Source organism: Salarias fasciatus, chromosome 20 (genome assembly GCF_902148845.1).
Source record: "Salarias fasciatus chromosome 20, fSalaFa1.1, whole genome shotgun sequence".
NCBI classification, from domain to species: domain Eukaryota; kingdom Metazoa; phylum Chordata; class Actinopteri; order Blenniiformes; family Blenniidae; genus Salarias; species Salarias fasciatus.
The window spans coordinates 32,703,303-32,730,621 of NC_043764.1; the positions used below are offsets into that span (position 1 = coordinate 32,703,303).

Consider the following 27,319-nt stretch of genomic DNA (forward strand, 5'->3'; position numbering starts at 1 on the left):
AGACGAGGAACCATGAAGTGAGGAGAACATGAAGATCCATGAAGCTACCAGACGAACTGTCTTATTGTGAAACACAGAAGAAACTGTTCAAACTGAGAGGAGTTCTAGAAACGAGAGGAGCAAACGTACCGTCACACCACACCATTCTCTGGACTTCCTCCGTTTGGCTGTTTGAAGCACATCAATTCAAAAACAGATAATTAATGAACATGTTCTTTCATCATATAGACTATAATATTTCCACAAAATCCAAAGCTTACCCTGAAGATAGTCTTTCGTTTTAAAAACATTACAACTCCAACTATTACCAGTAATGCCACCAGAACCACCGGAACCAGACTGACACCAAATATTGTCCGAGGTTGACCTTGTTTTTCACACTGAGCATCAGCTGAAGTGGTTCCAGCTGTTGTCTGCAGCAGGCCCAGCTCTTCACATCTGTCAGGACAGAGTCCAGAGTGAGAGGACAGTCCCTGCTGCTGTCTCAGTGGACGCTGAGGCTTCACTCACTGTGTGTGCTGCTGACATGTGGTGGAGTTCCCGTCAGAAAACGTCCCGTCACTGCAGGGGGAGCACTGGGTGTCTGAGGAGGCTGTTCCTGGAGAACATGGAGAGCAGTCAGCCTGGGACAGCTCCACTGACTGGCTGAATATGGCCGTTTCCTGACGGAGCGCAGCAGCAGGCGCTGACACCAACCTTTCTGATGGATGTATTGACCCGGCTCACAGCTGTGGTGCTTCCTCACTGCTGCACAGCCGTTTCTGTCAGAAGAGGCGACACACAGAAATCCTTCCCGCGGCTCACAAACTGTGTCTGATGTTGCTGAACAGAACTTCTTCACTGTCAGTCCAGAACCTGTGGACACAAGTGGAGGTTCCACAGAACGCAGACAGAGACAACATCAACATTTTAACAGCTTCTCTTCTCTATTTGGACCATTTCATCAAAGCTCCTGGTGGACATGTGAGGTCCTGACAAGCCTCAGCAGCAGAACAGCAGCCAGGATTTTTTTCCTGAGTTTGTCCTGTGATGGACTGGAGACCTGTCCAGGTGGACCTGTCCTCACCCAGGAGCCCCTGGGATTGGCTCCAGCCCCCTGCGACCCTGAACAGGATGAGCGGTACAGAAGATAAATAAAAGACAGATCCTACCTGGATCACAGGAGGTGCAAGAGAAACACTTCTTTAATCCGTTGGGCTTTTCTGTGAAGGTTCCATCAACACAGGGTAGACAGGAAGTGCTCCAGAACTCTGTACAGTCAACCCCCACTCGAGTTCCTGTTTAACACAAAAACTCTGATCACCTGAAGAAGTTCAGACAGAATCAAAGTGTGTCTCAATAACGTCTTTACTTTGATTAGATTAATTCAGAAACATGAATCCAGGAGCTGCTTTCAGGATCTGAACATCTTTCTGTTGATGGTTGGAGGATTCAAGCTCAGAAACATCTTCTACACCAAATATGTTCACCTGAGAGCCTGAAGCAGCAGCTGGACACATCTGGACTCAGTGGTCTTACCTGCTGGACACATGTAACAGCACTCGTTGTTCACTTCATACTCAGCTGGATGGCAGGTGAGGGAATCACCAATGAAGACAGTCACAATCACCTGTCCAGAGAAATGAAAGTCTTCAGCAACAGAGGACAGCAGCAGGTGGAGACAAAGCAGGTCAAACTGACCAGAGGTCAGCATGTGAGGAGGACGAGTGGAGGAGGACAGAGATGGAGACAGGAAGGAGGGACAGACGGTGAGGAGAGGTGAGACTCCTCCTGGAGGATGGAAGAGGCTCCAGAAACCACCTGTAGCAGGATGAGCTTTGTTCCCACCACCCTGCACTGTTTCTCCTGCACAGCTGATTAGTGGGCGTTGGACTGAAGTTGGGTTTATTTTATTATCTGCTGAACTGATCTTGTTGCACCACTATTTGTTGTGATTTTTTTGAGCAATTTGATAAATTTTTAGTTCTTTATTTTATGTAGTTCCTTATTTTTTATTTTTATTTCAGAATAAAGAAGCTTTATTCTGTCATTGCAGTACAAGTACATCTACAAAATTGCGTTTGAGTAGGAGTATCGTCCCGCAGCGAGTTGAACACTCCGCCAACGCCTCCTCTTCCAGAAGAACAGAACAAGAACAATCAGGGGCGATGAGCGCTGCAGTTAGCACATAGACAACATTCTGCATCTGACTTGGAGCTGGGGCTGCCACAGGGCTCTTTGTTTGCAGGGAGGGGGAGGGAGGGGTGATAAAGGGAGGGGCCAGAGGAGAGGGAGTTGCTGCATTGCTGCATGAAGTCAGCGTCCTTGGAGATGTTTCATGAATGCAAGTACTTGTTTAATCAGCAGCTGTTGGTTTGATGACCAAATGCAGCTCGTCCAGGAGACTGTCTCTGAGCAGAATGGCGTCAGATTAGGCCGGTTGCTCTGTCCTCGGTGGTTATCCTCTGGAGGAGGCCAGAGTTCTGATGACGGGAGCATGGGGGGAGGGGGGCTTCCATCATCCATAGGCTAGGTTTACACTTGAACGATTCTGTGGCAGGCATCGGCACAAATCGAGTCGCAAACTACTTGTAAAGTGGTGTGAAGTGTGCGTAAACCCGTTGTGACTGCGTGCCATGTCGGGACGAGAATTTTGAAATGTTCAAAATTTTGTTCACGACAAAATATCGCAAACGGGCCGTGAACTAAGCGCCAACTGTCCGTGAACGCCTCGTGAACATGTCAGGACGATGTGGGAGGATGCTGCCAGTCGTGGCCACCGGCGAGGATCCGGAAAAGGGCCCCATGCAGGGGATTTTCGACACACGGTCGTTGCAGCATCAAGTGTAGCGTCTTTAATTTGTCATTGAAATTGACTGATGTCAGCCGTCCGTCGGGGCCCCCTTCAGCTCGGGGCCCTCGGCAGCGCCTGTTCTGCTGCTCTTCAACACAGAGCAGCTGCAGGTACAGGATCTTCTCTTCTCCGCAGTGACGGTGTCTCTGGCGTTCAGCATGTTGTCTGTTCCACAGCAAATCCAAAAATGACCCGGGGCTGGGGAAGCCCCCTTTTTATATGACGTGCATAATTGCATGTGCAACCACGTCGTGCCAATGCGGGAAGCTCGCAAACGATGCGTGAATGTGTCGTGCCAGTTCGCCACACTGACGGGAGCATTCGTGAACTATTCGTGAACTGGTCGTGAACAGTGCCAGTTTGTGACTCCAGATTGGCACGACAACATCGTGGCAAAAAGTCGTGCAAGTGTTCCACCTCTCATTCATTACTCTGGGAGACACTCAAAGCTTTCGTGAGAGGGCAGATTATTTCTTTTTCCTCCCACTCGAACAAAACACAGAACGCTAGACTCACAGAATTATCATCTGCTAATAGTGACCTTGATCGTGAAGCCGTCTCTAATCCTACTCCTGAATTATTTAAGAAGCGCCTAAACCTTAAAACAGATTTTGATTTTATATCTACTGGAAGTGCTGAGCGTATGTTATTATGTACCCGTGGTAATTATTATGAACATGGTGATAAAGCCAGCCGGTTGTTGGCACACCAGTTAAAACGCCAGTCCACCTCACGACTTATTCCCCAAATTAAAAATGACTCCAATGTTATTGTGACTGATCCTGTTGAAATTAACAAAACATTCAAATCTTTTTATTTATTCTTATACAGTTCAAAGTTTCCTTCTGATAATACTGAAATGAATGAGTTTCTGGGCGATCTTCAGTTCCCTACTATTAAACCTGACCAAACAGAAGAATTGGATGCTCCTCTCTCCCTAGAAGAACTAAAATCTGCAATCAAAGCAATGCAGTCTAAAAAGGCTCCAGGCCCTGATGGTTTTCCAATAGAGTTCATTAAGAATTTTGTCAATAAATGATCGCCATTACTTTTGTCAATGTTTAATGGGTCTGTGGAGAATGGCGTGTTACCACCCACTTTGTCCCAAGCCTCAATAGTTCTTCTCTTAAAAAGTGAAAAGGATCCTACATTGTGTAGCTCATACAGGCCTCTCTCTTTACTTAATGCTGACGTGAAGATTTTGGCTAAAACTGTTGCCACTCGTTTAGCGAGTGTCCTGCCCGGTATTACTTCTGAGGAGCAAACAGGATTTATTAAAGGACGTCACATATTCTCTAATGCTCGTTTGCTCATGGATATCATTTATTGCAACCACTCAGATACTTTACCTGAGATTGTAGTTTCACTGGATGCGGAAAAGGCATTTTATAGGGTTGAGTGGGGGTACTTGTTTGAGGTACTAAAAAAATTTGGCTTTGGTCTTAAATTTATTAGTTGGGCAAAATTACTATACACTTCACCTCAAGCTAGTGTTCACACAAACCATGACCGCTCAGACTATTTTTCTTTAGAACGTGGTACACGCCAGGGCTGCCCTCTATCTCCATCTCGGTTTGCCTTAGCCATTGACCCATTAGCCATCTCCATAAGGTCCTATAATTTACTGAGAGGTGTAATCCGTAATGGTGTTACCGTTTATCTCTATGCGCAGATGATTTATTGTTATACGTAACAGATCCGGTATTTTCTCTTCCAGGTGTCCTGTCCATTTTGGATAAATTAAGTTCATTCTCAGGATATAAGCTAAATCGCAATAAAAGTGAATGTTTTCCCATTAATGCTGCTGGTTCACAACTCCAACAGGCTGACTTGCCTTTTAAAATCACCCCTTCTGGCTTTAAGTATCTTGGAATTCATGTGACTCGTACCTTTTCTGGTCTCTTCTCCGCCAACTTCACTCCAATTATAGCCCAAGTAAAATCTGACTTAGAGAGGTGGAAGAACTTCCCCTTTTCCTTGATAGGAAAGATTAAAGTTATTAAAATTCATATCCTATTCATATCCTCCTTTCTCTATCTGTTTCAATCAATCCCTTTATCTTACCAAAACATTTTTTTGTTTCTTCAGATAAAACGCTTGGTTGCTTTGTTTGGGGTGCAAGGTCTCCAAGGGTGCGACGATCATTATTACAAAGACGTAAGCTTAGTGGTGGTCTTGCTCTTCCATATTTTGAGTTTTATTATTGGGCAACACACATTCAAAAAATACGTTGTTGGATCAATTGTCCTTATTTAATATGGTGCAAACTAGAAAATCAATCTTGTTACAACTCTTCTTTGCCTGCTCTCTTATATTCTTCTCTGCCACTTAAGGTCTCAACATACGTTAAAAACCCTGTTGTGCTCAATACACTAAAGATTTGGCTTCAGTTCAGGAAATATTTTAATTTCCTCATGGCGTCTCCTCTGGGCCCATTGTGTGATAATCACCTGTTTTCCCCATCTAACATGGATTCTGCTTTCTCAGTATGGTGTAAAAAGGGTATTCGTTCTTTTCTTGATTTATATTCAAATGGTATTTTCAATAGTTTTGCCAATTTATCAACACGATATGATCTGTCTTCAAATCATCTGTTTCGGTACTTCCAGGTCAGACATTTTGTTTCTAAGTCTTTCTCAGCCTTTCCTTCCCTACCCCCTCAATCAGGTATGGGAAGATATATTGACATTTAAGATACCAAGTTGAGGAGGAGTCTCGGTATTATATGACCTTATACTGGACCTGGGTGATCACTCCAGCTCAAAAACGAGGACTGCATGGGAGGAGGAGATTGGTATTTCAATTGATGAAAATTGGTGGGGTGCAATGGTCAGAAAGTCAAGCACTGTCTTTTCTTGTGCACGTTTGGCTCTTATCCAGTTTAAGATCAACCATAGGGTCCATTTCTCTAAGTTAAAATTGTCTAAAATAATTCCAGGGGTGGAGGACAAATGTGACCGTTGTTCTAATTCACAGTGTCATCTGAGTCATACGTTTTTCTTTTGCCCACGCCTGCATAATTATTGGTTAAGTTATTTTTATATAATATCCTGTGTAATGGGAATTGTTATACAGCCCTGTCCATTTATTGCTATTTTCGGCACCACTTATAAGTCTAGGGAATTAGGGTCCAAAAAGAAATGATTAGTTTTACCTCTTTAATTGCCAAGCGCCGCCTTCTTTTGCAGTGGAAATCTCCCAACCCTCCTTCTGTATCGCAATGGCTTACAGACCTCATGTTCTTCATTAAACTTGAGAAGATTAAATATACGATGAGAGGATGTACTGACAAGTTCTTTTCTAAATGGGAACCCTTTATTTCATACTTTCAGGAATTGCAGGTCCTGCCAGATTAAGTGCTATTCTTTGTGCTTAAACTGTATATTTGATTTTCATCTGAGCCAGGGTGGGATGGGTATATGTGGTTGGGTTAGACTTGAGTATATTTTGTATGATTTTTATTTACTCATCTTTATTTTGTTTCCCCTTTGTTTTGTTTTTTTGTTTTTTGTTTTGTTTTTTTTGTTTGTTTTTTTTTTCTGAAAATCTGGGGAATAAGGAAATTGTATGACACAACTACAACTTGTCACTGGATATATTCTCCAATAAAAAAAAAAAAAAAAAAAAAAGTCGTGCAAGTGGTGATCCACAAGACGGTGGGCCGGAACAGTATTGTCTCCCACCTAATCCAGCCTCCAATGGGCTTCCATCTTACGATAGAGTTCCTCAGTCTGTGTTACAGCCGGATGTGTTTCTATCACCTGTTCTCTGATCGCACCGCAGTGGTGTTCTATCAAAGTCGACGGCTGCAGGGCTCCTTATTGGCTGCCATGTTGCTCACTTTACCATAGATCAGGACAACCCCGAGGAGATGTTCTTCCATCATGAGTACAAAGATCTTCTTCGTCCTCCAAATCCAGCTGTCAGGATCATGACTTTCCACTTCTTCTCAGTGTCCATTGTGTAGCCCGCAGGAAAAGTCCCTTTAGGACACTTTGTCTCTCTCAAACCAGCATTCCTCAGTGAAAAAATCATGTCAATGTGTTCAGGGACCAGCTGATCAATTCCACGATTTCTCAGTTTGAGGATTCTCACTGACGGACAGAAGTTTCCAGGAAAGGAGAAAGCACCAAATAAATCACCAAAGCCTCTTTTTCACTGTTTGAATTCATCCGCTAGTTTAGCTTAGCATTAGCATCAGCGAACTCCCCCCAGAACTGCCACCTTAAAGTGGTGGGGGAGTTTGAGCAGCTGCCAGGAGTTATGTTGTCAGGGGCTTTACGCTCCTGGTAGGGTCTCCCCTGGCAAACCAGTTCTGGGTGACGGGCCAGACAACAGCCCTTATGAAGACGTTAAAATCGAGGTCCGTGACGTCGCCTGGTATGGCGCAGCCGGGGCCCCATTCTGGATCCAGGCCTGGGGTTAGGGTTCATATGCGAGCGCCTGGTGGCCGGGCCTTCGCCCACGGGGTCCAGCCGGGTTCAGATTGACAGGGCGATGTGGGCCTAACCTCTGGTGGGCTCACCACCCACCGACGGAACCATAGGGGCCGGGTGCAGTGTGGATTGGGTGGCAACTGATGGCAGGGTGCCCGGCGACCCAATTCTCAGACACAGAGTCTGGCCCTAGGGACATAGAATGTCACCTGTGGATTTAGATTTTGGTTTAGACACGCCGGACGGCGCAGGTAGGTGACGTGTGATGTGGTAAGTGACGCACTTCCTGTGAGACGGCAGATTCAAACTAAGCGCGCTGACAGATTCATTTGTTTACTGAATTTCACTAACTCGGCTCTAAAAAGTCGTAGAAGTAGAGAAATTAGTGTGTTTTAGGTTCACCCTGGAGCACAGTGAAGAGGATTCGACCAGCCTGACAGAGTACATAGATCGCTGCTTCGACCGGATCGTCATGGGGAAGCCGAATCAAACATCCACCCCCTCTACTTCCTCGTCTAAAGCCAAGAGACAGCGGGAGGAATCGTCTGGAGCTATTTCTCCACCTGCGAACGACTCGACGGACGTTCTTATCTCCATAGATAAGAAACTTTCCAGCCTCGATGCTCGCCTGAACCTGTTGGAAATCCTCCACAAGGAGTTCCAGGCTGTGCGCGAGTCGCTGGAATTCAGCCAGCAGCAGGTCGAGTCGCTGGCGGCGGAGAACGTCAGCCTCAGAGAGTCGGTGAAGACCCTCACGGAGGGGCTGACCCGACTGTCAGAGGAAAACAAGAAGATTAAAGAAACGGTGATCGATCTCCAGGCCAGGAGCATGAGGGACAACTTAGTGTTCTCTGGAATCCCGGAGCAGACGGAGGAGGACCCCGAGGCGACGGTGAAAAGTTTCCTCAGAACGCAGCTGAAGCTCCCGGAGGAAGCGGTGAAAAACATCTCCTTCCACAGGATCCACCGCCTGGGAGGGAGAAGACCCGGCGAGTCCAGACCCAGACCCATCGTGGCCAAGTTCGTCAACTTCAAACAGAAGGAGCAGGTGAAGAGCCAGGGCCGGCAGCTGAAGGGAACCCACTACGGCGTGAATGATCAATTCCCGAAGGAGATCCTGGATCGGCGCAGAGTTCTGTTCCCGATCAGGAAAAAATCCATCTCGGAGGGCTCCCGCGCCGTCATCGCCGTGGATAAATTATTCATCAACGGCCAGCTGTTCCGTGACCCAAACATCACTCCGTGGCTCTACTGATCTCAGGTGCTGCATTCTCACTATCCCATAATCACTCCGTAAATATTGATACATAAAACAGCCATAAATTAATTAATAGTAAGTCACTGCCCGTCTCCACTGCACTGCTCACCGTGGATGTGTTTTTTTAAGCATTTGTTTCTTTTTTCACTCTCACTTTTTTCTCTCTTCACCCTTTTTCACTCTCACCCTCTCACGCTTCACTGTAGCTGCACCCGTTACCATAGTAACCCGACACGCGGGGCGCACCGGGACATCGGCTTATTGACACACATCACTGTACAGGTTCACGCGCACTCTAAGCATGTTGATAGACAGATTCAGAACGCACACTCAGCTGACATGCAGGGTGCACACCAGTAAACAACGGGCTCCATTCAGACACCAGGTTTAGTGAAATGCATGTAACACTCATAGCTGTCTAGTCATGAACACTCTCAATTTCGTTTCCTGGAATATCCGTGGGGCTGGTACAAGGGAAAAGAGATTAAAAATTACCCATCGGCTTCAGGAGTTGCAGGCAGACATTGTCTTATTACAGGAAACTCATCTAACAAACTCATCAGTAGATCTTCTCCGATCAACACAGTTTCCACAGGTGTACTCAGCCTGTTACAATTCCAGGCAAAGAGGAGTAGCAACTCTTATCAGTAGAAGGTTAAACTTCTCTACTGACAGTTCAATCATAGATCCAGAAGGCAGATTTGTTATTATCACATTATCTATCCAGAATGTTAAACTCTGCATTGCTAACGTGTATGGACCTAATGTTGATGACCCCTCCTTCTTTCACTCCCTCTTCTCCTCACTGGATGATCACTCAGGTCACACATTGATTATAGGAGGGGATTTCAACATGGTTTCTGACCTACAATTGGACAGACTGAGTACCACAGGAAGTCAACGACTCTGGCAATCCTCAGAAACTGTGAAACAGTACATGAAGGATTTTGGTCTCTGCGATGCCTGGCGCTCTCACCACCCCACTGCAAGAGAATACACATTCTTCTCTTCAGTTCACCATTCCTACTCTAGATTAGATTATTTCTTAACTAGCAGCACACTGATGAATGACATCTCAGAAATCAAAATTCATCCCATCGTCATAAGTGATCATGCACCAGTTTCATTTACTCTCAGAAATAAGACGAATAAACCACCAACTAGAAACTGGAGATTTAATACATCATTACTTAAAGATCCAGAGTTTATTAGCTATCTAACGAGAGAATGGTCTATATATTTAGAAAATAATGACTTGCCAGATACTTCAGCATGTGTTCTTTGGGAGGCAGGGAAAGCAGTGATGAGGGGAAAAATAATTTCCTTCTCCTCACACAAGAAAAAGAAAGAAGCTTCAAGAACTTTAGAATTGGAATTAAGAATTAAATCGCTGGAGGAGGCTTATCATGTCTCCCCACAAGAGAACATACTGAAGGATATAAGGAAAGCTAAACTTGAACTGAATGAAATTCTAGATAAAAAAACTCAATTCCTGATCCAACGACTCCGTTTAGAGAACTTTGAGCATAGTAATAAATCTGGAAGATTCCTGGCGAATCAGTTAAAAACAAACAAGGAGAAAAACACGATTTCAGCTGTTAAAGATTCAGAAGGAAACATCAGCCATGACCCAGACAAGATCAATAATATCTTTAGAGATTTCTATCAAGGATTATACCGATCACAAATAGACACAACAGATGAGGAAATTAATACTTTTTTTAATGATATTAACCTTCCAAAATTGAAAGATGAAAATAGAATAGTGTTGGATTCTCCTCTTTCACTGGATGAACTCCATAAATCTCTGCAGGATATGCCCAACAATAAAGCTCCAGGTCCAGATGGCTATCCAGCAGAATTCTATAAAGAATTCTGGACCATGTTGGCTCCCACTTTTCATAAAATGGTAATGGAAATAAAAAATAAACGAACAGTACCCTCAAATATGAACTTAGCCAAAATAACTTTAATACTTAAACCAGGGAAAGACCCCACACTTCCGTCTAGTTACCGTCCTATTTCATTAATAAATGTAGATCTCAAAATAATCAGCAAAGCCCTATCCAGAAGAATAGAAAAGGTAACCCCGCTCATAATACATCCTGACCAAACAGGGTTCATTAAAGGTAGACACTCATCCAATAACATGCGCAGATTAATTAATATAATAGATTACGCTACAATACACAATCTGGAATCCATAATTATCTCTTTAGATGCTGAAAAAGCTTTTGATCGAGTAAATTGGAAATTTCTATTTGGAATATTAACCAAATTTGGGTTTGGAACGTCTTTCATAGATTGGATTAAAATCTTATATAACAACCCAGCTGCATGTGTGAAGACTAACGAGCAGACTTCTTCAAGCTTCTGTCTGCAGCGAGGAACCAGACAGGGCTGTCCACTCTCTCCCTCACTGTTTGCCATCTTTATCGAACCTCTGGCAGCTGCTATAAGACAAAATAAAGACATCAGAGGGATCCTGGCTAACAATAAGATAGAACATAAAATAAGTCTTTATGCAGATGATGTATTGCTTTTCCTGCAGAACTCTCCATCTTCTATCTCCCAGACAATCACACTTATTGACAAATTTTCACTAATATCTGACTATTCTATCAACTGGTCTAAGACTACAGCCATGCCTATAAACTGTGATTTACAAAGTATACCCAATGCTACAATCCAGTCTGGAAACATTAGATATTTAGGCATAAACATTTCTCCAAGGATATCAGAACTTTTAAAACTAAATTACGTTCCGTTACTGAAATCAACAGAGGATGACCTCTTACGGTGGAGACGCTTACCTATATCTCTTATGGGGAGGGTTGCCACCATTAAAATGATGACTTTACCTAAGGTTAACTATTTATTTTCAATGATACCAACCAAACCATCGTCTGGCTGGTTCAAATCACTGGACTCATACATATCTAAATTTCTCTGGAAAAATAAACCATCACGTATCAGTTTAAAGACGCTACAACAGACTAAAGACAGAGGTGGACTAGACTTGCCTAACTTCAGTAATTACTTTATAGCCAGCAAGCTGCAATATATCTCCAAATGGCTTAAACCGAACAATTTAGATGAGCCATGGCTGGATGTAGAGCAAGCATTATGTGAGGATCTAGTTATCTCTGACCTGCCATTCATCAGTCCCACCATCAAATCCCATCGGTGTTTTAAAAGTGTCAACATCAGCTCCTCTTTAATGGCTTGGTGGGACTTTCTAAAGCTAACCAAATCTTCTCTGATCCCGTGTAAACTCACACCCATCTGGAACAACCCGGACATCGTGCAAAACAAAAAGATGATCAACTTCACTCAGTGGAGAAATAAAGGAATCAGCCAGCTTGAACATATCATTGAAAATGGCAACTTTCTATCATTCAATACTCTCATCTCACAATATGGAATCAGCAGCACAGCATTTTTAGAATATCATCAACTTAAATCTATCATAGGCAAAAAGTATACCTTTAATCAATTGCAGGGACAGCTACCTCTCGGGGTCGAAGAATTCTTAAACCTCAGTTCCCCAAAGTTGCTATCAAAGATATATAAAATATTATCAAAGGTAGAAGACGAAATCTTCCTTCCGACCTTAAAATGGGAGGCTGACTTATCTAACAACTTTGACCAAAATGCGTGGTCACAAATATGTTTAAATACTTTCAAAATGACAAAGAATTCAAATATACAACTAATACAATTCAAAATTCTGCATAGAATTCATTACACAGGACGAAGGATGTTCCAGATGGGTCTATCACAATCTGATATCTGTTCACATTGCAAGGATAACATGACTGACAACTACCTCCATGCCTTGTGGTCCTGCACACCAGTGCAGAGGTTCTGGCTTCAGGTGTGTGAGGACCTGTCAACATGGTTCACATGCAATATCCCTGCAACTCCCACACTGTGCCTTTTAGGTGATCTGGGTGAAATTAACATGTCGATAAACTCTGTCTACATGGTTCTCACCATCTTGTGCATCGCAAAGAAAACTATCCTTGTAAATTGGAAATCCAGAAATAATCTGAGTAACGGGCAGTTTAAGAATCTTCTATTAGATCATATCAGCTTGGAGACGATGTCTGTCTGTTCAGAGGACCAATCAGCTGAATCTGGTTCCCTCTGGTCCCCTGTGATCAGCTCCATCACTTAATGTAAGGGGAAGATGAGGGCCTCTCCACTTTGAGGGTCGGTTGTTGGTGGGGGGGCCTGATGGCTGCAGGTGGTTGGCACTGTCTTGGGGTCGGGATCTGGGCAGCTTCGCTGGGGGCTGTCTTCGTGTTTGGTTTGGATTGGGGGTGGGGGGGCTGCCGGTTGTTGGGGCTGTCTGGCGGCGGTGGGGCGGGGGCCCCGGGGGGCCGGGGTCGGCGGGTGCCGGTTCATGTCCGGGCGGCCGGGGTGTCCTGGGGCGGGTGTGGCTGGGGGCCCTGGGCCCTGGTGCCTGGGGGCTCTCTCCTTCCGTGAGGGTGAGGGGGTCGACCTGGCTGGGGGGGCCGGTCGGCTCGGGCGTGCTGCCGCGGCCTGGGTCGGTGCACGCCCTGGTGTCTGGTTGCTGCCCCGGAATCCAGGGCATCGGGGTGGGTGGTTGTGGTGGTGGGGGACAGGGGGGTGGGGTGGATGGGTGGGGGGAGGCGGGGGAGGTGGGTGGGTGGTGGGGGACAGGGTGGGGTGGATGGGGGTGTAGATAGGGGGGTGGTGGGCTGTGGGGGTTAGGGGGTTGGGGAAGGTGCGTGTACGTGTATGTGTATATGTGTGTGGGTGTGTATGTGTGAGTATGTATATATGTTTTTGTATGTGTGGGTATTTATGTAGGTGTATGTGAGTGTGTGGGTGTGTATCTGGATATGTTTGTGTATGACTATGTATGTATGTGTGTGTGGGTATGTATCTGTGAGCGGGGTATGTATGTGTGTGAGGGTGTGTATCTGTAAGTATGTATGTATGTCTGTACGTGTGTGTATATGTGTGGGCGACTGGAGCTATGTATGAGAGAGTGCGGTGTCCTGTGGGGGGTGGCCCCGGTGGGCCTGGGGGCAGTGGGCCCTGGGTCTGGGTCCTTCTGCTGCCCCCTGTCTGTCCTCACCTTCACTCCTCCTGATGCATGATGGGTGTGTGCTTCTTGGGTCGGTGGTTCTCTGGCCATGGTCGCTGTCCGCCCTGGTCCTGGGGGGGGGGGGGTGGCGCTCCTGGCCCTGTCCTTCATCGGGGGGCTCCTGGGTGACGGGGGTGCTGCGGCATCCCCGGACCCCCCTCTCCCCCCGCTCTCATGCACACACACGTAGGGCTTTGGGAGGCGGGCTTATCAAGTTGGGTGTGGTGGAGGGGGCCATCTAAGTGGCCCCAATCACTGCACCCTTCAGTGGCTCGCCTCTCAGTCTTAATTGCACTTAGTCATCTAACACGACCAAATACATACAAACACACACATCGGGGGGTCTTGGCGCGCTGTGTCGGGGGTGGGGCTGTTCAGGTGGATGAGACTGCTCGTTTGGCCTCACTCGCGGCACGGTGTGGTTACTGACCCTCAAATTTTAATCGCAAACAACATATACTCCCATCAACACTCAAGAGACGGAGGGGGGGGAGGGAGGGCAATGGGGTCTTCTGCGCCCCCGTTTCCAGATTCCTTCTGGTGGGGGGTGGGGCGGGGGGGGCTGTTGTTTTCCCCACAGGCCGGGGGTTTGGAGCGGCTGTGGTTTGGGGGGCTGCTGGCTCAGGGGGGTGCATACCTGTCTGCGGCAGGGGGGTGGGGGGGTGGGGGCGGCAGTTGTGGGTGGCGGGGGGTTCTGGATGTGGGGTTCGGTGTTCCCTTGCCTTCCGGGGGTGTCTCCCACAGGATGTGACAGTTGGATGACGCGGGAATGTGAGTGTGTTTGGGGTAGGATGGACTGTGTGTGTGTGTGTGTGTGTGTGTGTGTGTGTGTGTGTGTGTGTGTGTGCGTGTGTGCGTGTGTGCGTGTGTGCGTGTGTGCGTGCGTGCGTGCGTGCGTGCGTGCGTGCGTGCGTGCGTGTGTCTGTGTGTCTGTGTCTGTGTGTCTGTGTGTGTGCGTGCGCGTGCTTGTTAGCGTGTGCGTGAGAGGGTGTGAGTGTGTTGGAATGTGAGTGTGTGTGTGTGTGCGTTTGGTTTAGGGATGAGTGGTTGTGTGTGTGCGTGTGTGCATGTGTGTGTGTCAGTATGAGTGAGTGGGTATGAGTGTTGGGTTGGGGCGGGGGGGAGTGAGGCGGGAGAGGACAGGGGGTGGGAGGGGTGGGAGGGGTGGGCCGGGCGGGGGACGGGCGGGGGGGTGGGTTCCGGGTGGGGGTCGTGGGGTGGGGGGTGGGGTGGGGTGGGTTGGGGGGGGGGGGGGGGGGGGGTGGGGTGGGGGGGGGGGGGTGATGCCCTGGATCTCGGGGTGCGTGGCCGGAGCGCTGGGGGGTGTACTGGCCCGGGGTGGGTAGCCGCCCGTGTGGGCTGGTTCTCCCGGGTGGGTCATAGCCCTTCGCCTGGGTGGGGGGTTGGCTCCTGGGCTCTTGGGCCTTGGGCTCTCGGCCCTGCCCGCCCCGGGCGTCCGGCGCCCGGGGTGGACCGGCTCCTGCCGGTCATGGCTCCGCGGGGCCCGGGCCCCGGGACTGCCGGGGTCCCCGGCCGGGGCTTTCCTCTGCCCCGTTTCTGGACTGGAGCGTGGGCGTCTGCCTCGGGGGGCGGCTTGGATCCGGGCTCTGTGATGTCCGCCGGCTGTCTGGGCTCTGAGGGCCTCTCTGGCCTGCTTCTGGCCTTCTCAGAGGTCAGAGGTCATATATGCATGATCACTATCACCATCACTGTCACCATCATATTCACATGATCACGTTGATCTTTAATCACTCTTTACATACTGGGTTACCTTGTCTTCTTGTGGTGGTTAGACTAATGGTGATCTGTAGCAGACCTCTCTTGATGCACACCCCGAGTTTACTACTAGTTACGACTAGCTATATTCAAAAAAAAAAAAAAAAAAAAAAAAAAAAAAAAATACGGTTTGTGGTGTCCTTGCATTTCCCTCCTCCCCTACACCTCCTTTTATTTTTGTGGCCTGGTCTGTTCACTAATATGGTTTGGAAAAAAAGGGGGGAAAAAAAAAAAAAAAAAAAAAAATGTATGTATGGTTCTGTAATTTTCTGTGTTGGTTGTCGGCTCTGTTTTGGTGTTGTCTAGATTGGGGGTTTGGGATTGTTCTAGGTTGCGTGTGGTGCGTCGACAACACTGTTTTGTATTGTGACTTTGTACATAGGTTGTGTGCCCCCCCCCCCCCCCCCCCCCCCCCCCCCCCCCCCTTCCGTTCTCCCTCTCTTTATCTTTCTCTCTTTCTGTCCCTGCTCTCTGAGCGTTTCCGTCCCGGTCCTGTCCGGTAGCCATGCCGGATGCCAGCTTTAAATAAAGGCAGCAGCAGGAGGAGACTCAGTCTCATCCTGCTGCTAATATTAAAATCTGTTCGGATAGTAAAAGGCTACAATCATACAATATTGCACGCCCCAGCTACCGAACAGGACAAGGGAAAAAAAAAAAAAAAAAAAAAAAAAAAAAAAAAGAATGTCACCTTGTTGGTGGGAAGGAGCCTGGGCTTGTGATGGAGATTGAGAGGTTGAGAGGTATTGGCTAGATATAGTCAGGTTCACCTCCACACACAGCCTGGGCTCTGGAACCAAACTTCTCAAGAAGGGCTGGTTCTCCCCAGTGAACCAGAGGGTCTGGTCCCTGGTCCTTCGGGTCGGGGATAGGTTCCTCACTGTTGTCTCGGCTTACAGGCTGAACAGCAGTGCAGAGTACCCGACCTTCTTGGAGTTCCAGGGAGGGGCACTGGACATTGCTCCATCTGGGAACTCCATTGTTCTCGTGGGAGAATTCAACGCCCACGTGGGCAGCGACAGTGAGACCTGGAAGGGGGTGATTGGGACGCACGGCCTCCCTGATCTGAACCCGAGTGGTGTTCTGTTATTGGACTTCTGACTAGCCACAGTTTGCCCATAACAAACACCATGTTCGAGCTCAGAGGTGTCCATCAGTGCACTTGGCACCAGGACACCCAAGGTCGGAGGTCGATGATTGACTTTGCTGTTGTGTCATCTGACCTCTGACCTCGTGTTTTGGACACTCGGGTGAAGAGAGGAGCAGAGCTGTGGACCGATCACCACCTGGTGGTGAGTTGGATTCGCTGGCGGAGGAGGAAACCGGACAGACTTGGCAGACCCAAACGTGTTGTGAGGGTCTGCTGGGAACGTCTGGTGGAACCCTCTGTCAGCAGGGTTTTCAACTCTCACCTCCAGGAGAGCTTCTCTCATGTCCCGAGGGAGGCTGGGGACATTTAGTCTGAGTAGACCATGTCCTCCACCTCCATTGTCGAAGCAGCTGCCCGGAGCTGTGGTCGGTGGAAAGAATATACTTTGAGTACCTCCTCAACCCCATCACCGTGTCTTCCGTAGAGGAAGCAGAGTCTGAGGTCTCAGAGGTGGATTCATCCATCACCAAGCTGAAGTCTCAGGTGGTCGGTCAGCTCCTTGGTGGCAAGGCACCGGGGGTGGACAAGATTCGCCCTGAGTACCTTAAGTCTCTGGATATGCAGGGACTGTCTTTGTTGACACGTCTCTATAACATCGCGTAGCGGTCGGGGAGAGTACCTCTGGACTGGCAGACCGGAGTGGTGGTTCTCCTTTTGAAAAAGGGGGACCAGAGGGCAGTGGCGGATTTAACAAATTTGGGGCCCAAGGCAAAGGCAGGAATGGGGCCCTCTCAAATGAGAAGACAACACACACGCCATTTTGATACTCACTAGCTGCTCATCTCCACACGTCGACAACTGACCCTCCCAAACAGGTGTTGATGTCGCCGTTACACTTGCTGGTTGTTGTGAATATTGTATTTTATTTTGATTCATACTAAGTTTGAACATGATAAATACGATGAACAGTAAAGCCTCAGTTGCAACATCTGTCTCATTAAAACCATCTGCACATAGGGGTCAGTTTAGGGGGGATGGGGGGGGGGGGGGGGGGATGGGGGGGGACTCACACAAATCCTTCACATGTAGCCATTGTAACCCCGTTATTTTCAGTAGTAATTAACATTCCGACGCTCCTGAACGCACCATCCGCTGATCGCAGAGACGCACACAGACGTTCACGAGGATTGAAAAAATAAAAACAATGTGCGGCTGCTCTAAATGTGCTCTGTTCCATTGGAACAGTTACTTGGGACCGAGTTGGTCGGGGGCCGACTTGGCTTGGGGCCGGCGAGGTCAGGGACAGCTTGGCTTGGGGCCGTGGTGGGTTGCTGCTGCTGGAGCCGCTGCCGCGGTGAAGTATGTCGTCACTTTGGGGCATTTTGAGAGCAGCTTTCTGCTTTCCTCCTTTTTCCTCCTTTTTCCTCCTTTTTTCAGCATCGCTGGGGGAGCTTCTTTTCATCGTCTTTTTCTTTTCTGTTCTGTTCTTTTCTCTTCTCTGCTCTTCTCTTGTCTTCGCGCCGTTTGTTTTCGTATGTTTTGCTGCTCTTCCTGGATCCTCTCTGCACATGCGCAGTAAGATGGACTGATCCAATGTGGAGACTGAAGGGGGGCCCCGAGACACACATAATACAATAAGCATTCTGCTGGCATTTTAGCGACAGGATTTCAATCAAAACATAATTAATGTGTACAAATAAGCAATAACTGTATTAACCATAAGTGTATGAGGAGTTTTATGGGGCCCCCAGGAACTTGGGGCCCGAGGCAACTGCCTAGTTTCGCCTAATGGTAAGTCCGCCCCTGCCGGAGGGTGTGCTCCAACTATAGAGGGATCACACTCGTCAGCCTCCCCGGGAAAGTCTATTCCAGGGTTCCACGGAGTTCGCGGCCCATTGTTAAGGCCCATCCAGTCTCTGTATAACTCTGTATAGCAGGACCCTGGTCTGCATTGCCAGGAGTAAGTCGGACCTGTTCCTGGTGCATGTCAGACTCCGGCAAGGCTCTGTCAGTGGTTCTGTTCTACATTTTTATGGACAGAATTTCGAGGTGCAATCAGGGGCCAGAGGGGGTCCGGTTCAGGAACCAGGGGCCAGAGGGGGTCCGGTTCAGGAACCAGGGGCCAGAGGGGGTCCGGTTCAGGGACCACAGGTCTCTGCTTTTTGCAGATGATGCTGTCCTGTTGGCTCAATGGAACCTGGACCATCATGCACTGGGATGGTTCGCAGTTGAATGTGAAGTGACAGGGATGAGGATCAGTACTTCCAATTCCGAGGCCATGGTCCTGGACCGGAACAAGGTGGCTTTCCCTCTTCAGGTTGGTGGAGAGACTCTGGAGGAAGGATGGAGGTGATATTGACAGGCGGATCGGTGCAGCGTCTGCAGTGATGCGGTCGTTGTATCGGTCCATTGTGGTAAAGAAGGAGCTGAGCCAAAAGGCGGAGCTCTCGATATACAGGTCAGTCTATGACCCCACCCTCACCACAGGTGAGGGTGGGAACCAGCTGAGGAAGCTCAGCACCTCTATAGGATGCCTCCTGGACGCCTCCCTGGGGAGGAGTTCCAGGCATCTCCCACCAGGAGGAGACCCCGGGGAAGACCCAGGACAGGATGGAGAGACTATGTCTCTGGGCTGGGAATGCCTTGGGGTCCTCCAGGAAGAGCTGGATGAAGACTCTGGGGACAGGAAGTCTGGGTATCTCTGCTCAGACTGCTGCCCCAGCGACCCGGCCCCAGATCAGTGGTAGTAAATGGATGGATGGATGGATGGATGGATGTACAGCATCAGTGATGTCAGATGCTAACGGAGCCCAACATCCTCCCTATGACCGAGGTGCTGCTTTATCCTCTAACTCCACTTCTGGTCCTGCTCAGGATCAGTTCAGTTCAGTTCAGTTTATTCATTTGTCCCTTGGAGGGCGATTCAATGTGCAGTAAGTTCACGTTCATACATAACAAGACAACATAAAAGCATAACAAACCTCGGTGCATAATCAGCTCCAGTACAAATAAAAAGCAGATCAGCAAGGTGGACCCATAAAACCAAGCTGTGTGAAACAATCCAGACGGCAAACAAGAAATGACAAACCACTGTCAGCGAATGTGCAGTAGTTGCATAGTAAAGCATGGAGACTGGTAGACATTCTGTTACTTCCTCTTCTTCTCGGCATTTAAAGCGCGGATGGAGAGAGGCACAAAGGAAAATTTATATCTGTTTTTAGTAGCTAGAGGGACAGTGAAGCGGAGGCCAGAGGGAAGGAGCTGATACTCCTGATGCAGAGGGTGGGTTTCGTCTCTGCAAATGTTCTTGGCTTTCTTAAGCAGCTGAATATTATAAATTTCCTCCAGGCTGCTGAACTTCACCCCGGCTACTTTGGAAGCAACGCGCACAATTCTCCCTAAGGAGTTTTTGTCCTTAACAGTAACATTACCGTACCAACAAAGGATACAAAAGGAAATAACGGACTCGATATAAGTAAACAGTAAAACATTTTCATCAGGCCTCTGTCTACCTGGAATTTAGCGAGCTTCCTCAGACAAAATAGGCGCTGCTGACCCTTTTTACAGAGCATGTCACAGTTCTCATCAAATTTGAGCGAGTTATCTATTATAGTGCCCAAATATTTGTAGCTGCTCACCAGTTCAACTCCCTGATTGTGAACGACACTGCGATGAGGAACCTGAGTCGTACGTCTGAAGTCAATACAGACTTCCTTCGTTTTAGTAACGTTGATCTGTAAAAAGAAATCATCGCACCAGGATACAAAATCGTCAAGTACCTGGCCGTGGCTGACCTCCTCATCAGGGAGCAGGCTGACTATAACAGAGTCATCCGCATACTTTATAATGAATCTGTTTGTGTGACGACTACAACAGTCATTAGTATACAAAATGTAAAGAAGTGCAGACAGAGCACAGCCTTGAGGTGAACCGGTTGAGGATGATAAAAGGCTGGACAATGTTCCATTCACTCTGACTTGTTGTGATCTGTTAGTGAGGAAGTCAAGAATCCAACCCACAAGACCCCATCTAGACCAAACAAGTCCATGAGTTTCTCTACTAGGATGTTTCCAGACAAGTGTTAATTCCACCAGTTAGTGTTTCTCAGTCTGCACGCCGCTGGCTGGAAAGCAGCTGTGTCTGATTAAAGATGGTCTGGAGACGACACAACAGATCCTGGGTCAGTCAGGAGCTCTGAAGAAAACTGAAGCTTCACCATCACATTTTCTGAAATGGTCCTTTCAGTCAGAAAATGATCAATCGGTCAGCCTTGAACACAAGTTACTTTTCCAAACATCTAGTAACTTTATATTTTAATCAAGTTTTGATAAACTTTGTGACAGAAAGTCTCTATAAGTGTTGGTACTTTTTAAAGATTAATTAATCAGTTCCTTATTAACTTACTGTTTGACTGTATTGAACTGAAACAGAAAATATTTAGTATTTTAATCTGAACTCATTTGAGGATCAGAGTCATGTGTCGCTGCTCAGATCTTCAAGAAGTCCAAAGATCATCCAGGTTTAATTACAGTCACACCTTAACAGCCGAAATGACCTTTGACCTTTGATCAGTACCTGGTCAGTCATTTACTGAAGGGTTTTCTGCATGACCCACTCTCAAAGCTGTTAATTCACCCATTCACACACTAATGGAGGCAGCTGTCCATCAGATTTGGAGCTTTAGGACAGTTTAATTCAAAATGAGGAAAAGTCTTGAAGAGTTCCATCAAGACTCTTCAGATCCTGAGCAGGTGGTGAAGAGTGTGGATCAGTCAGGAGGAAGATGGATGAAGAACAGAGAGTAGATGAGCAGCCTGGCTTTATTCTGCCACATCCTGAGGAGGAAACTCCCCAGTCTGACAGAAGCAGCTCTCAGCTGGACAGTCAGAACATGTTCCACATTCAGCCTCCACCCTCATCTCACCATCAGTCCTCAGAGCCAGACTTCACCAGGCCTGAGGCCACAGTGTCCAAAACACAGACATGTCCCTGCAGGACAGGAAGCGTCTCACCAGGAAGACGGCGGCTGCTGGAGGCCTTCTCCTCGGAGTCATGTTCTCAGGCTGCTGGAGGGTGAAGACATCGTCTGACTGAGGTCTGGAGGAGGAGACTTCACCACCCCGAACTCTGCAACACAGCAGCAAATGAGGGAAAGTTCACTACAGGAATAATATGACATTTTATTTAGAAGCTCTCAGGTCAGTCGAGGTCGCTGTGCTGGAAACAAGATAAAATACAGGCAGGGAGGAGAGATGAAAAACAACGTTCAGTAAAGGCCTTTGTATGCCTCTGCGTCGCAGCGATGCAGGACTTACGCCACCTACGCAGCCCCCTATGCTAGGGCTTGACGTGCACCTCCCAAAAATCTTAAACTCCTGTTGACATGAGCAAGATATGCTCAGTGACGGCGTAGGGTTACCGACGTAGTAATGGCGTCGCCGTGATGGAGAACGGTAAATCAGGCTTAACTCTGTGTGTGTGTGTGTGTGTGTGTGTGTGTGTGTGTGTGTGTGTGTGTGTGTGTGTGTGTGTGTGTGTGTGTGTGTGTGCGCGCGTGCGCGCGAGTGTTTGTTTGATTGGGTGTGTACGTGCGTATGTCTGTCTGTGTGTCCATCTCTCTTGTGATTAGACCCAAGTGACAAATTATAGACGGACGAGCAACACCGTAACTAATCGTCATTTATTAGGGACCGAGCCTGGAGGGCCAGGTCTCTATTGTTCTTCGTTTGTTTCTTCTTAGATATTACGCGCCCCCCGTGTTTGACCCCAAATTTGACCCCCTAAACATGCACGAAAACTCACCAAATTTGGCACGCACATCATAACCGGCAAAAAATTTTATAAAATGGAAAAATTAACCTCATCTGCTCTCTAGCACCACCTAGAAACAGTGAAATAGGCACAACGGCCCGCAGGAATGCCGTAGAGAGATCAAACCAACGTTGACGCGTTCGTCTCATCAAGATCTACATTTCACATGCTGACACCCCTGACCTAAATCCAACAGGAAGTCCGCTATTTCCCTTTCAAAGTAAAATTTTGCTCAAAATCACTCCTCACGAAAAAATTATCTCCTCCGAGACCGTTTGTCGTACAGACATAAGAGTCACGCGACGTGATAGAGGAGAAATTTCTCTACAAAAGTTGTGAACAACTTAATCAAAAGTCTAATGGTGTGGATTTTATTAGCGTTCAAATTTGGAAGTCTCAAATCCTGCCTTGCTCCGGCCCTCATCCTTAATAATGGGGAAAAAAGGAAAAAAGTCGCCTTTTTTCAGCACCTCGAACAAGTGGTGACTGCGGCTAAACCGTGACTCCTATCAACAAACCGAGCACACGCAAAGTTTCACCAGGTTCTCCCGAACAAGATGATGTAACATAAGTGGGGAAAATATCATGTATCTGTAAGTTTTCACAGGTAAGAAAAGGTGTACGCTCTGCATTTTTTTTGCTCTCAGTTATAATGGAGCCGGATGGGGAAAAATCCCACGCTTCTCACAAACTGAGGCCTCTCCGGTCCAAACTAAAAGTCTGACTGCTCTGAAAGCCTCACCAACTGAAAGACAACTAATTTTCCTCTCAAACGTGATATTTTTTGTTCAGTTTTGCCAAACAGGAAAGGAACAAGGAGCAGTTGTTTCCCAAACAGGAGCTTTTATTTTCTCCTCTCCCCCACTCTAACTCACATTACCATATATGGGCATGCATTGCAGTTACACAGCTGACAGCAGCTGTCAATCAAACTCTGACACTCAGTGCCTTCATTCAGTGACTCTCAAAAGCAGATGGGAGATGCTAACAACTTCATGTTAGTGGATGGAAGATGCTAACAACTTCATGTTACACAGCTGACAGCAGCTGTCAATCAAACTCTGACACTCAGGCTGTGTTCGAAACCACATACTGCCTACTATATTCTTCCATACTCATACTACCCATCCTGCATCCTGCATACTCAGTCCATCAGACAGTATGCAAAGCGTTTACACTACAGCATACTACATAATGCATTGCACTCCTCCCCGAGCCGAAATCGACCTGCTAAAGCTGATTTCACTTTAGCTCTGACCTCTTCAAATGTATAACTTTATCGAGATTTTTTTTTTTAATTAGGCGACAAAGTGGTGGTTTAGAGCCCAAATGTGTCGTTTACTTGTCCGAATACCAACTGTTTATGATTTTGTTAGGACGAATTCGGCGAAATGTGAGCCAGCTGCAGTGAGCGGCTCCAGCACAGGGGTGTCAGAGAAGCAGAGAGGCAGAGCACACAGGAACCCCGGACCCGCCACAGGGCCCCCCCGCCCGGCACAGCGCTCAGCACCGTGGCCGCGGCAGTCGGTCCCCCAACCCGGCGGCCCAGCTTCCAGGCCCGGTCGGGCTTTGGCGGCGGGCGACCGCGGATCACACCGCCGGCCGCCCCCGCCACTCCGACCGGCTCCCCGCCGACCCGCTCGGCAGCAGGACCGAGACGCTCGGCCTCACCCAGCGGTCCTACGGAGCAGCCCGCCCCGGGCATCGCACCGAGTCGGTCCCGGAGGTCCGGCGGCGGACCCCCAGGCCCCCCGGTGCGGCGCGGCACCCCAGCGGCGGGCCCGCCGGCAAGCACAGAGTTTCCCAGATCGCAGGGCCAGCCCCCCTACTAGAGGCGCCGCAAGCTCTGTCTGGCGCAACCGCTGTCCGTCGTGTTGCATCTTGGGCAATTTCAGTATGAGTAGTGAACACACGATGTATACTCAACATTTCTGGCGAATGCAGTATGCATCCGGAATTTCTCGCATACTCAAAATCGCATACTGCCAGTGTAAACACACTGCATACTCAATAAGTTAGTATGAGTAGTAGGTAAGTACGCAGGTTCGAACACAGCCTCAGTGCCTTCATTTAGTGACTCTCAATAGCAGATGGAAGAAGCTAACAGCTCCGTGTTAGTGGATGGGAGATGTTAACAACTTCATGTTAGTGGATGACAGATGCTAAGAGCTATATGTTAGTGGATGGGACATGCTAACAAGTTCACTGTTACAGATGCTAACAGCTACATGTTAGTGGATGAGACATGATAACAACTCCATGTTAGTGGATGGAAGATGCTAACAGCTCCATGTTAGTGGATGGGACATGCTAACAACTCCACGTTAATGGATGACAGATGCTAACAGCTACATGTTAGTGGATGGGACATGCTAACAACTCCATGTTGGTGGATGGGAGAAGCTAACAGCTACATGTTAGTGGATGGGACATGCTAACAACTCCATGTTAGTGGATGAGAGATGCCAACAGCTACATGTTAGTGTATGGAACATGCTAACAACTCCATGTTAGTGGATGGGAAATGCTAACAACTGTATGTTAGTTGGTGACAGATGCTAACAACTCCATGTTAGTGGATGACAGATGCTAACAACTCCATGTTAGTGGATGGGAGATGCTAACAGCTACGTGTTAGTGGATGGGACATGCTAACAACTCCATGTTCGTGGATGAGAGATGCTAACAGGTACATGTTAGTGGATGGGAGATGCTAACAGCTACATGTTAGTGGATGGGAGATGCTAACAGCTCCATGTTAGTGGATGACAGATGCTAACAGCTACATGTTAGTGAATGGGACATGCTAACAGCTCCATGTTAGTGGATGGGACATGCTAACAGCTACATGTTAGTGGATGGGAGATGCTAACAGCTACATGTTAGTGGATGGGACATGCTAACAGCTCCATGTTATTGGATTGGAGTTGCTAACAGCTGCATGTTAGTGGATGACAGATGCTAACAGCTACCTATTAGTGGATGGGACATGCTAACAATTCCATGTTAGTGGATGGGAGATGCTAACAACTTGCATGTTAGTGGGTGGACGTCTCAGTCGCGGGCCGGCGGGGAGGCTCGGTCCCGACCAATGCCGCTTGCGGCTTTAATTTTGTTTTATTTTGAAAATTGACCAGATTCTCTTGCCTTTTCTGTTTCCGACTTCCTGTCTGGTCCGATCTGCTTGATCCAGCTTGACATATGGCGCTCCCGGCGCTCGCGGCATGCGTGAAAAATAGAACGAAGCAGAGTGGGTGCACTGCAGAGCGCGATCTGCGGCGCGCGTAGCACTTCACTGTGTGTTGTGTGCGGCCAGCCAGATAGGTTAACATGGGAGGCGATCAGAAGCGCCGTGCGCGACGCTTCCGCGTCCAGTGCGTTCGGGCCGTTAGTCCACTTTCTCACCCACAGCAGTAGCCAGGTCTTTGATGGGGGTTTGGACTTTAGCACTGAGCTACTCTTCAATCATTGACCAATAGTCAGAGGACAGGAAGGCCTCCAGGAAGGACTTCTTGAGCCACAACCAGCTGTTCATTTTATGGCAAGACACCAACCGAGCAGGACCCTTCAGAACTGCGTTCAGGGTTCCCATCAGCTCAGCATCGCTCCATGGCCAGAGGGCCAGAAAGGTTTCACACTGCTCGATTAAATCCATGAGCTGCTTGACTCTCCAGACTGGGGGAACTCCATCTGGAGGAGCAGGGGGGACCACAAGTAGAATAGTGAATATAACATCAGAGGACGTCTGGTGGGTGGAGGATTTGAAGCAGCAGGTGGAGGAACTGACTGTCCTCCATCACTGGTGGCGTTCTGCACTGATCTGATGTAGTTCTTCCCTCCATCAGCCCCGGCGCGTGCTTGTTATGCGCCCCAGATGAGACCGAGACGAGCGCCCTCATTCAATGAGCAAGTGACCAGAGACTGCAACCGCCACCCCTCCTGTCCGCTGTGCTGTCAGCGTGGTGGCGCTGGCACCCCATTATGGACAGCCCCCTTAGCATCTGACTGTATTGCCTCTGCCACGGGTCGGCTCTTCCCTCCATTGTTCATGTCTTCTATTGGTTGACATTATTGTCAATAACTCCCATGTCAGTGGGCCCAGCCCTGCTCCCTGATGTCTCTCAGACTGACTCCACTTCCTGCCAGCAGGCTGATGTCTCTGAGGTTAAAGTCAGACTGAAAAGAACCAGCTGAACATTAAAGACACTTCATGGAGGTCAGGTTAGAAACCAAACATTCAGTCTGGAACATCTGGAATCCTCAATCCAGCCATTTGGTTTCTAAACACACATTCAGCAGTTCAGCTTTCAGGAAATAATAGGAAGGAAGAAAACAGCAGTACCAGTCAGACAGAGAGGAGAAACAGAGTCTGAATCATGAACTCACCTTCAGTCCTTCACTTTGTTCAGCTTTACAATCCACAACTAGACGAGTTTAACACCAGTCTGGAGCTTACAGCTTTACAACCAGTCCACAGTCTGAAAACCTGACCAGCCTTCTCCCCCTTCCTGCTTCAAATGCAGTCACTGTTCTGTTCGCTCAGGTGTGTTGGAGAGAGGCTCCGCCCCTCAGAGAGAGAAAGAGAGTCCTCAGTGCGACAGTATAAAGAGTTCAATAGGTGGACTGAAATAGTGTCAAAGAAGAAGAGGGAACACACACACACACACGTCTACACTGTCACTTCACTGTGAGGACATTCATTGACATAATGCATTTCCTAGTCCCTAACCCATACCCAAAACCTAACCTCAACCTAATTGTAACCCTAAACCAAAAATCAAGTCTTAACCCTCAAAATGGTCAGAAAGGTCTGTTGAAAAGTGAGGACGGGCAAAAATGTCCTCACTCTGTTGGTTAAAAACTTGTTGGGGACGCATTGGTGGAAAGTTGATCATTATGAAAGTGATTTGTTGATCATGTGTTAATTAGTAATAGACATTGTTAATAAAGGCTCATTAACTGAACTGAACGATTCATGCTTCTCTTTTTGGTGGTCTTG

At 47.9% G+C, this 27,319-nt stretch overlaps 1 protein-coding gene across 1 annotated transcript; it reads right to left on the minus strand.

The window, feature by feature from the left end:
* Positions 1–356: 356 nt before the first annotated feature.
* Positions 357–26,844, minus strand: LOC115407481 (tumor necrosis factor receptor superfamily member 14-like; the record flags this gene model as incomplete). The annotated part of the gene is made up of 7 exons (XM_030117827.1): positions 26,707–26,844; positions 21,522–21,636; positions 1,519–1,609; positions 1,152–1,277; positions 697–855; positions 511–598; positions 357–438 (listed from the first exon to the last, which is right to left on the minus strand). Coding segments are annotated over exons 2-7 (588 nt in total), but the record flags the coding sequence as incomplete, so codon positions are not given.
* Positions 26,845–27,319: the final 475 nt, after the last annotated feature.